General features: G+C 39.3%; 1 protein-coding gene across 12 annotated transcripts in view; it reads left to right on the top strand.

The window, feature by feature from the left end:
• KIF16B (kinesin family member 16B) overlaps positions 1 to 12,860 on the top strand; it is a 154,009-nt gene that overhangs the window by 136,482 nt on the left and 4,667 nt on the right. For 7 of the 12 annotated variants that reach the window (XM_075035506.1, XM_075035505.1, XM_075035499.1 and 4 more), the window contains one exon: positions 11,068 to 12,352. In XM_075035506.1, coding sequence (XP_074891607.1) covers positions 11,068 to 11,226 — 159 coding nt within the window. In that variant the 3' untranslated portion in view covers positions 11,227 to 12,352. Of the gene's footprint in view, positions 1 to 4,229; positions 4,362 to 6,565; positions 6,676 to 11,067; positions 12,353 to 12,860 lie in introns of those variants that run through there. The other 5 variants (XR_012651618.1, XR_012651616.1, XR_012651617.1 and 2 more) reach the window with 3 other exon arrangements.

Here is a 12,860-nt window from a genome sequence, read left to right as displayed (position 1 = left end):
AGAATCTGGTTCATAAGAAAAACATGAAATAATGAAAATAGCACCTTTCCTTGAACTTGAATTCATTCTTGTTGTTTAAATGTATTACTAGTTTCAGAATTAACATCTTGTCCTGGTTTCAGCTGGGATAGAGTTAATTGTCTTCCTAGTAGCTGGTACAGTGCTCTGTTTCTGAGTTCAGTATGAGAAGAATGTTGATAACACTGATGTTTTCAGTTGTTGCTCAGTAGCGTTTAGTCTAAAGTCAAGGATTTTTCAGCTTCTCAAGCCCAGCCAGCGAGAAAGCTGGAGGGGCACAAGAAGTTGGCACAGGACAGAGCCAGGGCAGCTGACCCAAACTGGCCAAGGGGGTATTCCGTACCATGTGACGTCCCATCTAGTGTATAAACTGGGGAGAGTGGGGGCAGGGGATCGCCGCTCGGGGACTAGCTGGCTGTCGGTCGGCAGGTGGTGAGCAATTGCCTGCGCATCATTTGTACGTTCCAATCCTTTTATTACTACTGTTGTAATTTTATTAGTGTTATCATTATCATTATTAGTTTCTTCTTTTCTGTTCTATTAAACCATTCTTATCTCAACTCATGGGTTTTGCTTCTTCTCCCGATTTTCTTCCCCATCCCACTGGGTGGGTGGGGAGTGAGTGAGTGGCTGCATGGTGCTTAGTTGCTGGCTGGGGTTAAACCACGACACACCTCAGTGGCAACCAGCAAAAGAAACATCTGAGAAAAAAATCTCAAAATATTTGTCGACAAATTTGGGCAAACAGAATGTTTGAGTCTGTCTGCGACCTCATTTCTTGAGATTTTCCTTTAAGTCGTGAGGGCAGAAACATTTTAATGAGACTTCAGATGATTCATCATCTGAATATTCAGTATGAACTTCATAAGTACATCCCACCAGCCTTTGTTTCACAGCCCCATCCATTAACATGTTTCACTGAGACAACCTGCTTCATGCTAGTTACAGGTGAATTGATGTTTCCGTTGCAAAAACCCAGTCAAGTGGGGTCAGAGTTACTATTTCTGTTTGATTCTTTCCTGATTGATACTAGTCACAAAGACCTTTCAAAGCTACTCATTCTGTGTCAGTTCAAAATGGTTATTAAAGGGAAATTATTAGACTCCAGTATCAGCTTACAACAACACCCTAATACCAAAGCTTTTTAAGAGGAGCTTTAAAGCCAGCTGCTCACCAGTCTGGCTCTTGCAGATTGAATGTTTGCCTCTGACAGTGCGGTTGTAAATACTGTTCTTAGAAGCATCTCAGTGAGATGGACTTCAGAAAGCATTCAGAATACATTTGATAATCATTGAATAATAAAAGGAAGCTTTTCCTTTTGTTACAGACATGAATGCACATGTGCAAAAGCAAACCACTCTTAATGTCAGTGTTTGATAATCCTAGAGAAGATTGTTTCATACCCATAGTCTGAACTACAGAATGCAGCATCTAGGACCGATGGTTTTAATTTCCCACTAGAGGAATAGGGATGCAGTGGGAGCACAGAAGGAGAGTATAGATGCATCCACAAAGACAAGATAAGAACGTGTGTGGTTGGGCCATATTGTGAATATCAATTATATGAAATCCATGTCACGGAGCATTTTCTAGATTAGGTATAGTTAGTCTGCACCAAGTGCTTTTCGTAACCTCTAGTAACCGTTTAAAAAATTTTAGAACAAAAATAGTTGCTTTTCAACAACAGTAAAGTCTTGCCTTGCCTGCAGATAGTAAGACTTTTGCAGTTAGCCATCTGAGAGCAATTTCACATGTCATATTCCGAGCCTTCAGTGCATCATTGGGGCTGCCCAAGGCACCTGGCTTTTCTTCTTTGAAGTGGCAGCCCTCAAAGAGGAGTTGTAGCAGCTCTCAGCAGTGAAGCATTTTATCTTTTTTTGGATGGTGCTGCTTCTCATGTGAGGCATGTTGGCTTCAAAAAGTGAATAAATAAAATTAATTTTACGTATTGATTACAGTCACTAGATACAAATAAGTAGAAATTAGGACTTTGCATATATCAACAGTTGATCCCATACCAATAAAATGTTACTTTGATTAAATACTGTAGGCTCTCAGCCAGGCCCACAGCAAATGCAAGACATTATAATCTATTGGTATTATAAGAATAAAGATGGTCATTTAGAAGGAGTGAAAGCCTGGGGTTGTTTTCTGGATGAGTTAATTTTAAGCTCTGGTCCAACAGGCTACTGGATGCAAAAGGAACAGTAAGCATAAGCAGTCCCTTGATCTCATTTTCTCAAACTCAGTGCCTTATTCAAGATCAGGTCTGAAACCCTGTTTTGCAGCGTTTGCTAGAGGTAACTTTACATAATATACATAGTACTTTACAATAATTTTGGCATTTCTTTCTTTAGCTGTATAACTTCAGATCCCTACCTCAAAAACTGAATCTTTTGTGATAAAATGTTTATCTCCGTTACAACCAAAGAATTAACTAGGATGTGCAATTTGGAGGCCTTTTTTTTTTTTTTCCTTTTTAGAGATTTCAGAGTATCAGAAAATAAGGAGATATGTTTGTCATGATTTAGTAGGTTCAGAATATGTGACAGCATATAGTTTGAACTCCAGTTTAGCTCCACATCCTAATGTGTTTTGCTGTCAGGTCAGAATAAATTTCCCAACATCCTCCTACAAATCAAGTTTTGAAGTTGTGTACCTTTATCGGTCTCCGATAATGACTCTCCACATTCAGATGTGAGCAGATGAATAAAGGGAGTGCTTGACCAAGGATGCTGGGTTGAACTTGGCGCTATCTCTTTTCAAAGCAAGCATATCAGTCATCCTCCAGCATCTGATTTCACCAAAGGAAGTAGAGGGTGATGCATGTCAAGAGCTTTGGTAGCTGTCTGCCAGGGCCACTCCAGCAGATGACACGCTGTCACTGCTGGCCCAGGGATGTGTGGTAAGTTCAATCCTGTTGTTGTTCTTTCTGAACAGATTTTGACAGGACTTGTTTTGACTTGTGCACTGGAGAAAAGATTGGTTTCCTTCACTAGTCAGGTCTGTTTTGATCTTTTTTAATATGGCTGTTCACTTCCAAAAGAAAACTCACACTGATAGAGCACCTGTAAATCATAGCCCTTGCTGCCTTTTTTTTTTTTTTTTTCTCCCTGCCAGCCTACAATTCAGTTTTCATTGGAGCTACTTAAAGGCAATGAATATAAGCTTTTAGCATTCAGGCGTTGTAAGAAATATTAAGTCCTGTGGTTTTTAAATGAATTTCAAGCAGAATAAGATTGTAATTTGGGATGTAGACTGACTTCAGAAGTTAATTCAATTGATGTGGCGTAATAGTAATTCAACATAATGTGCTCATGCCATTAGACTTGCACAGAAAAATGCTCTAAATAGCTGTAATGAATAGATTGGATTTTGAAAACCTAGGAGAGCAATTTCACCTTGAATCATAACTGGCATCTCTCAGAATGCTTGTACATTATGAAAATTCAAAAAGGTGTATGAATCCAAATAAATTTCAGTACCACCCTGGGTAAAATTAAATTTTAATGGCACTCAAACACTTCTGGAGGTGTAGTGGTAAAATCTGTTTTCACCTGTATAGCTGTGGAGGAAACTAACCCTGATTCAAGGAATCTGCATTACACTGTGCATAAAAAACATAGGGAGATTTCCCAAGGGGCTAAAAATGTAAGTCCTGTTTTTTTTAATGGAATTTAGCTGCTTAAAGAGCTTGACTCTTACCCACTTAGTTCCAAAGTCATTTAGGTACCTCTAAGCATGCCCAAGGGAGTGGTATGTATGGTATTGCTGCTTCACTCTCTGCTTCAGGTTAAGTCCACCACCAACACAGACTGCTGCAGTGCTAGTGCCACTGCACTGGCAAGAACACAAGTCTCCATAGTTCAGTTTTGTAGCTCCAACAAAAGCGAAGGCTAAATTCTTTGCTATCAAAGTAAAATTCTGTTTTGTAGATCCAGCATTTACAGCCATGTTAACATTTGAAAGCTATATAGGTGAATCTGTTTACTAACAAAAGAGTTACATTACATTTTTGGTAGGAGCTTTCAACCTCATCTCCTCCTATCTAGCTCCTTAGCAAACAAGTTCAGTCTCTCAACAGTTTGCATATGTATATCACAGTCAAATTGGCAAGATGTTTGTTAGCAAATAAAAAAAAACAACTTAGTGTAATTTGCCATACTTGTATTATTTGTACTAAGGGAAACCTGTAAATCCTGGTTTCTTAGGAGACATAACCAGCCCACAGCACAGGCAGCTCAACCCTGCAGCAAACACTCTGCTCCCCCTGAGGCTGTGCCCGGCTGCTGCATCCCCAGCAGTACTGGTTCCTGCGGTGCCAGGCTTGCTTTCCTCCATCGGTAAGAGGACGTTTGCGCAGGCAAAGTCTGTTGGTGAGACAGCTGGAAGTTTAATGTTGGGAGAGCTGGTGATGTGCGTTTTGCATGGCTGTATGTTGAATTTGTTTTGGATGGAAATTGGTGGTGTGTGGGGTGGAGTTGTATTGTATACATATAAGACGTACAAACACAGGATAAGGTGATACTGATTGGGAAGTTCTTTATTTTATTTATTTATTTATTCAGTGACTACTAGGCATTAGCTGTAAACAGCCTTGCTTCTGATTAGGCCTAGTTAAAGTGAACAGGAAGGGTTTGATTAAAATGAGTTAATTCTTTATTCTTGGTTTATGTAATGTGAAGCCAGTTAATCTGGCCTTAAGCCTAATTAATGTCTGCCAATGTGAAGCAAATAACTCCCCTCTTTAATATTAAGACTAAAACAGTGGTGACTTGTAATTTTCAAACATGTGAATTTGTCTTTATTCTCCTGAAAAATCTCTTTGTGCTCACACAAGTTGTGTGCGTTCTGGAGGCGTTTGTTACCTCTGACTCATCAAGGAAGCTTTGTGCAACTTTGGCAATGTCTAATACTGTAGCCTTTTGTAAGGAGAACCTAGCCATCCTGGTCTTTCTGCAAAAGACATTGGCCCATGTGATCATGTCTTAATTTTAGAAGCTTTCTCTCCAAATTTCTCACAGAAATAAGATCCTTCAGGCACCAGGTAGTCTCCCAGGCAATAAGTCTTTTTCTCATCACTATGAAATCACAGCTGCACGTAATGACCTAAGGGTGTGTGCATGAAGGAGATAAATGTGTACAGATCCAGAGGTACTTCCTGAAGGGCCTGAAATATCACTTGAGATATTGAATATCACATGCTGTCCTGCTCACATATTTTACTCAGATCTGCTTTATGATATCTTGCAATATATGTCAAGGTGTTGGGGAAAAGAAATGAAGCCTCATGTTTGCTTTATAAAATAGAAAAAGAAAAAGAAAACCCCACAGAAGACCAAAATGTTTCTGTGCTAGTTATATTTGGTGAGCAGAGAGTTGGTCCTAGTCTTGAATGGCTGGAGGTGAAGATATTAGTCATAATCTGTGTACAGTCCCCCATCCTTTTGAGCTGCTGTACTCCAAAGCAATGCCACCTTGTATTTTATATTCTTGCTATCTACCAATTCTTTCCCTGCTTGCTCAAATTTAATAAATCCAGAAATGGATCTGAAACTACTTTTAGAGACCTATCAGAACATTATGCTGGCAGTTATTCACTCCTAGTTAGCCAGTTTAGCCTCAGGTGGTCCCAAGGGAAGGGGAGATGGTTTTAGTGGCAGGCACAGGGCAGAAGCTTAACTGTGGTGAACCAAATCGTGACATGGAGTGCTGAGCTATCCTTGCAGACCACAAGAGGAGCCTGTTGGGACCACTGCCTGGACAAAACACCTTGGTTTGGACAACGTGAATACCTCTTGCTGTGTAATGTTGGGATATTTGGCATGAGAGAACCTGATCCCTTGGAACTCAGTTCTTATGTTGTGGCTAGTGGCTTTTGTTGTCCTCCACACCTGACCCGGATAATCCAGTCCTGTGTGATGTTTGAGATGTGGTGTGTGTCCCAGGTGAGGCAGAGCTGGCTTAGCTTGCAGCCGTCTTCCTAACAGTTCCTGTCTTCTGTGCTCTCCCAGTGGTATCACAGGCTGCAAACCCAGCTTACCTCCCCATACAGCATGTTAATTCCCTTTGACTTTTGCCAGTAAGGAAAAAAACACAAGGAAGAAGCAGATCCAATGAGAATTTTGAATCCTATTTTTCTTGGGAAGATGTACAATCTCTTCTCGTCAGACTCTATATAGCATCACCCCAGACATGGCCCTTCACCAGCCTGAAGTCTCCTTGGGACACAATCGCCTGTCAGTGCCATTTAAGCCGAATTTTTTTTTGTCAGTAGAGACTGTAGGTAGTGACAATAGCTGGCATTTCTGCAGTGATTCATATTTCGAATTCATTTTTTTCTCTTCAAGACACCAATGGCGAGGTCCAAAATAGAGAAAGTTGGTTAATGTGGGAAAGGATTCCCAAATGTTCGTTTTCCTTTGCATATGCCCAGAAATTTCTTTCTAGGAGACAAAGGCAGGAGATGCACTCCCATTTCTGCATTACAGCAGGCTCCCTCTGCATGCGTTGTCTTCTAAGCAGATCCTTATTTTTGTGATCACAGATTAGAAGTGAAGCATGTTCCTGTCTGCTTGTTTTGGGCTAGAGTCTTCCTCAGGAGGATCTTGCCTTGCAAATACGTCATTGCAGCATAATGTGGCTTTTCGGAGTCAGGTAATATGCTTCAATCTGTCTTTTTTTTGTAATCAGATTCCTATCCTATAGAAAACAGCTGTTGATACCTGCGTATGCTTTGCTCTATGAATAATTCAAATCAAGATTTGATTTAAAGCTTGCGATACTTAACACTAGTCAACAGAATAATTATGTGATTGGTGCTGAGAGAAACTAACATCTATATTAAAGGGAGAGAGGAGCCAATACTAGAAGTTAGATGAGCAAGTTAATTAGTTCTGCCTCTGCCACCAATGACCTTCTGTGACCTTGCGGTAAAACTTTTGACTGTCACAGTGATGTGTAGGTGTTGAAAGGGAGGTATTGTTTCAAAAATCCCCAAAGCCTTCTAAGGTTTATCTTATTAAAGCTTTTGGTGCTTTCAGCTCCATCAGATATTAGCAGGTGATATTTATAATGCTAATTGTATAGTCTTGTATTTAAAGAATTTAAAACGCTGACTTTTTTGAGGAAATTGCTAGGAACAGCAGTAGGAAAGAGAAAGCTCAAAGTTTCTTCACTTTCTGGAAGTACCAGTGTTGATGAGTTTTTAAACACACCAAAGTTTAATGAAAAAATCCAATTCTTGCTAAGCTCTGCTATTGGTCTCTGAGGCTGTCCCTGTTTGTAATGGATTATGAGAACAATGTCATTGAACTGAATTCCTCTTTAATATGCCACAATTTAAAGGATGATAAGAACACTTTCACATTCCAGAAAGCTTTTTGATTGTAATAACTTTAATAACTTTAAATTAAGTTATGGATTTATATTAAAATGTATAAAATTATGAGGTCCCCACATCATGAAGTAGTGCAAAAATCATTAAAATGACTTCGCTGTGCTGATGGATTGAGCTCGAGATGAATGCTGGCCTACTGCTAAAAAGGTGAACCCTATTAAAATGATTTTTAATAAGCTTTTAAAGTGGTTGCAATTTTGCTATTCACATAATTAAAAGGGAGGGAAATCTACTCAAACTAATAAGAAAAGAAAAACCTTTGGGCCTCACAAGACTTTCTCCAGTCTTGTTTCATTTGCAAACACTTGGAATGCGAAGTGAAAACTTGCAGGTACAGCTGTCATAATTTTAAGTTAAAGGCTACGAAGGTTGTAATGTGTGCCAAGAGGGCAAAACCACTGCTTTTTGTACTTTTTTTTTTTTTAACCTGGCTTTCTATCTTAAGTGTTTTGTCCATGTGAAGAGTACTTCCATTCTCTAAACTGGTGTTCCTGAATGTGTGTTTAGACTGAGCAACCAACACCATTGATGTGTTAGTTACCCATATTACATCCCTGTTACAGTGCCAGGGTCCTATGCCCTCACACTGAGACATTTACAAATTTACAATTAGGATATTTTCCACCAAACCAGCAACATAGCGGGTTTAATGCTATTAGTGAAATGAAATTCCTAAGTGCATTTGGAAGAACACTGATTACCAGACTAAATCCAGAACAAATGGCTAGAGTTTTGAAAGGCTGAGAAACAAAAACAAGTAAGAAAACCAAGTCTTTTGGAATATTTGTATTAGTCACCTAGTTTTTTCTTTCCAAGGTAATCATGCAAAACCTAGCAGAAGTAAGATTGCTATAATGTAGTGCTTTGCATACTAGGGACAATGATTTAGATGCTATCAGTGAAGTGCTGGTAGGCAGTCACAGCACTGATTTGTATAAAATTTGGACATGTTTCTATGATGAAGTCACCCTTAGACTCCACTAAGAAATTTTTTTTGAAGGAACACATCAAAGTATACCAGCATGTTTCCTACCTAGTTTTAACTCAGCACAAATAACACTATTCTGTAAAGAGAGAAAAATTGTATCTGCTGCTGGAAATGGATTTAATATAAAAGCTTTGAAAACAACTCTTCCCCCTGCCTACCGAGTCCTGACAGAGGAGATCCTTTCGTCTAGCCTTGCTCCCACTCCAGCAGCTTGCAGTGGCCTCCTGGGTTGCAACAAAGTCCATGTCAAGTCCCTTCTGAATCTCTAAGGAAGGTTTCTTTCCATCATCTCTGGCACTTTGGTGTTGATGTGCTTCTGCCCCTCTCCCAGCTTGCTGTGACCCTATCCCATCTGAATTTGGGAAGTATCTTTCCATACACTGGCAAGGAGCACTCTTCCTTTTCTCCTACCACTTTCTTCCACTTTGGCATCCACGTTGCAGCCCACAGGACAGAGCAACCTTCCCCCTTACTGCCTAGTCACAGCTCTTTAATCGAGGCATATGCTTGTGGTGTGAGCAAACACTTCTGCTATCAATCACTGTTTCCCTCACTACAGGACTTAACTCCTAGCCAGCATATCTGGGCAGAGCAACCTTTATTTTGTTGAAGCAACAGCTTCTTTGTGTCAAGGGCACATCAGCTCTGTGCTATGCTAACACATCAGCATTGCAAACAAGGGCAAATACAGATATGGGATTTACAAGAGGGCTAATTCGCTCAGAGGTGGTTGTTGAAGACCACATAATGCCAAGCCATATGGCTGGAAACCTTCATACAAAATGAATTCCATCATAATCTGGTAGGGTCTGCTTGTTGCCATTTTCCCAAGGATCTTTTTCATGTTCAAAGAATCTGTGATACTCACTGAGTAACTCCTGTGTGCAGATCTGGGAAAGTAAGTATACCTGCTGTCCCTAGCTTTTCCCTGTCAGATAAGTATATGCTTATAGCAGAGGGATTTTTTGCTCTACCATTAGAGCTATCGTGCCAAAACAATGAATAATGGCTCTACAGGAAAGGCATGACTGTCAATTATCTGGCCCTACATACCAAGGTGAACACAATAGTTCTTGTAATGTCTCTCGCGAGAAATTTTGGTACCTTTGAGCCTTTGGTAGCCATAAACTGGAATTACTGCAGTAACTTTTCAGCACAGTGCTAAAACTCTTAACAGGATGCCATGTTTTACATTTGATTTTCTACCACATTCATCCTTCAGGCATTACTGGATTGGGACTTTTTTAAAGGGCCCTACTTTGTGAACTAATTATGACAAATGTTGATATGATATCTGTAGCTCACTTTACCCCTTAGTCTGTCTGAATTCATCTTGAAGGCATTTTTGTAATGAATTTTTTTTTCATGAACATTAATACAACCTGTGGGAGATCTGAATAAAACAGAAAATTCACCAATCCTGCCAAGAGAATAGCTTATGTGTCAGCTGCTTTTTTTGTTGTTGTTTTTTGTTATCCTGCTTTCTGTGATACTCATACAGCTGGTTTCCAAGGCACTTAAATAGGTAACAGGTTGTTATACTATGGAGGAATTCTCCTTGAGAAGAGAGTGAATAATTAGGGCTGCTTCGCTAACATGGAACCACTTCCATGACCCAAAAGCTGCTGCATTCAAATAACTAAACCTTGTGGTCTTCAGAGGAGATTGTACTGTTCTGTCTTGCAGGTGTGTTTCCCACTGCATCGGAGATTTGTGAATAATTTCTTGAGTTATCTTTTTCTGTGGTCAGACTGTAGGAGAGCAAAGGAGTTTATCCCTGTGCTCCAGATGAGATGTCCCTTACAGCTATTTGGGAGACATTGGGTACTTCTTTAGCACCGGTCTGATCAATGTTTTACCTACTGTGTTTCATTCAGAAGTTATAAATATGACTTAATAAATCATGCTAAATGTTTGTAATAATTCAACCCATATGTGAAAGAAACCCCATCAGGTTTGTGAAAACTAACTTTGTGTTAATGTACATCTGTCACAATTTCTATAGATACAAATGGATGCAAGTCACACAGCAGTTGGTGAATATTAACTTTTGGGAAGGGGAATGCTTCTTATTAGACTTACAAAAAAAAAAGAAAGAAATTTAGAAGACAACTCAGTGAAAAGATGCTGGTGGGTTCTAAGGTAATATGAAAGTCGTGCAATCTTTGTGCAGATGGCTTTGATCAAAACAAATCCTTTTTGATGCAAGGATTGTGGAGACTTTATGAGGGAAAGATTTCTGAAGTCCTTTTGTGTCCATATGTAGTGAAATTCCTGTGGAATAGATTGGAGGTTTGCACCTGCTATAGTGTGTGGTAATGCTAGAAGGCAGTATTAGCAGGTCATGATTAGCAGAAAGCATTACACGACTGCAGAATAAACCAGCGAGCATCTCACAAGCACAGAGTCAAACAGTTACTAAGCTTGACAGGGGAAGAAAGAGGAAAATGCTTCTTCTCTGCTATTCCTGAGCTTAATACAGACATTTCAGTAGACCTGTTTTGTGGATGGATTTAAATGCTGACGGTTATTAAAGGGACTTTTCACAGTCCATGGAGATCTTGTTTCTTTTTTTCTATACTGCTGTTCACGTAATTCTTCAAGGTGGTTGTAATCAATTTGATCAAGTAAACCTTATGACATTTTGCATTTCTTTCCACAGAAATACCTCAGGAGCTTTTTCTCTGCAATGCTGAAATCTCCATCGTCTCCACTGCACATTGATAAAGTGGGGCTAACTCTGTCAAAACACACCATCTGCGAATTCTCACCCTTCTTCAGGAAAGGCGTTTTTGACTATAGCAGCCATGGGACCAGCTAACTTTTGGGCCAGGACCCTTCTGCCAGAGGAGCACAGTTGGAGTGGTGCCTTCACTTCGGTGGTGCAAGAGAAATGGGGGGAAGAAAAAAGCTATCTTCCTCCATACCTGGGAAGTTGCATCAAAACAACTCCAGTTAAAGACAGCTGTGCCCCGACGCTAGCCTGTGTCCTTTACCAGCTCTCATATTAGTACCTGCATTTTCCTGGCATGGGCTATACAAACATCTTTGTGTAAGTTGCTCTGTTAATACTGTACAAAGATTCTGACTCTTGTGCTGAGTTTGGATCTGCTCCTTAGCGGGAATGCTTCCTTCCTGTTTGCTCAGACACTTTGTCTGGTGGTGCGAGAGCATCTCGTGTTTACCATGGCAGCATGTCATGCTGACAGAGAGTTTCTGAGCAGCCTTTTGGTTTCTGTCTAAGCTGTTCCTTAAAGAACACTTCCTCTTTTGTTTCCTTATAGCATACTGTGGTGTTCAAGGTAATGCTCATACTCCGCTGTTGTTTCTTTTTTTCTTCCCAGACACACATTTTAACTGCTTGATTGTATAATTGTATAGTTTTCTTCAGAAGAATTAAAGGGCCTGGGTAACTTGAATGTTTACAAAAATATATGCAGCAGAAAGAATACAATTTAAACCCTGTAAAAGTCTTCCACACTTGGTTGTTTTGAAGCAGAACAAATCACTCACCGTTAATTAAGAAGCAGAGGAAGCAATAGTTACCGAAGAATGTGGTCAGCATCTTTTCAGATTTTCTAATTACCCAGACTGTAAGTGGATACTGTGCACTGTACGGAGCTCATAGCTATGCATAAAGCTAAATGCAAAGTGCTATATTTCTTTTTTTGAAAAACAGCTTCTTCACAATAGCATAACACTGTAAAACCTGGGTTTTATTTGTATCGATTAAAATTTACAGGATTTGACTGATAGTACTTTAAAATTACTCAGGACTCATTCAGACTTGCACATGTATATACAGGTAGAACTCATTTTATATTGCTGTGGATCCAAAAATATATATACACTGTGACTGGAATTGAGTACTTGTACATGTTTATGTATAATTGGTTGTACAAAAAACAGAACTGAACAACTTCCAGTTATTAAAAAGCATAATGAAAGGTAAGTTTTGTGTGCCATTTGTTAGGAGTGTGAAATATTATTTGTGCATTGCCATCACTGACCACTGGTAGGTCTTGGTAATCAAACTATTTCATGTTGTAGAAAATTATTATTAAAACCTAAAGTAACAACACTGGTGACATTTATATCTCATGACCTAAATTAAAGGAACAGTAATGTTTTACATTTAATATGATGTATAAAGATAATTGGGTTCCATTACTAAGCCTCGCCTGCTACAATAAGCATTTCTAATAAAAAAAAAAAAAAAAAGAAAAGAAAAAAGAAAAGAAATTATTAGAATGGATCGTTTAAATTTTGAGAGTATGTTTATTACTTTGATTCATTTCATTGAAAACAAAAGTTAGGGTAAAATTTCTAAATCATCAGAGCCCTATTATCAGCAGGGTAGACTTTAATGTCCTTGGATATGTCTGACTTAGGCATCTTAATACCTTCAGTTGGGAGCCAGGTTTTGAAGCTAAGCATTCCAGGCAAATCTGTTGA

The sequence above is a fragment of the Buteo buteo genome, chromosome 9 (genome assembly GCF_964188355.1).
Source record: "Buteo buteo chromosome 9, bButBut1.hap1.1, whole genome shotgun sequence".
NCBI classification, from domain to species: domain Eukaryota; kingdom Metazoa; phylum Chordata; class Aves; order Accipitriformes; family Accipitridae; genus Buteo; species Buteo buteo.
This window is presented reverse-complemented; position numbering and strand designations above follow the sequence as displayed.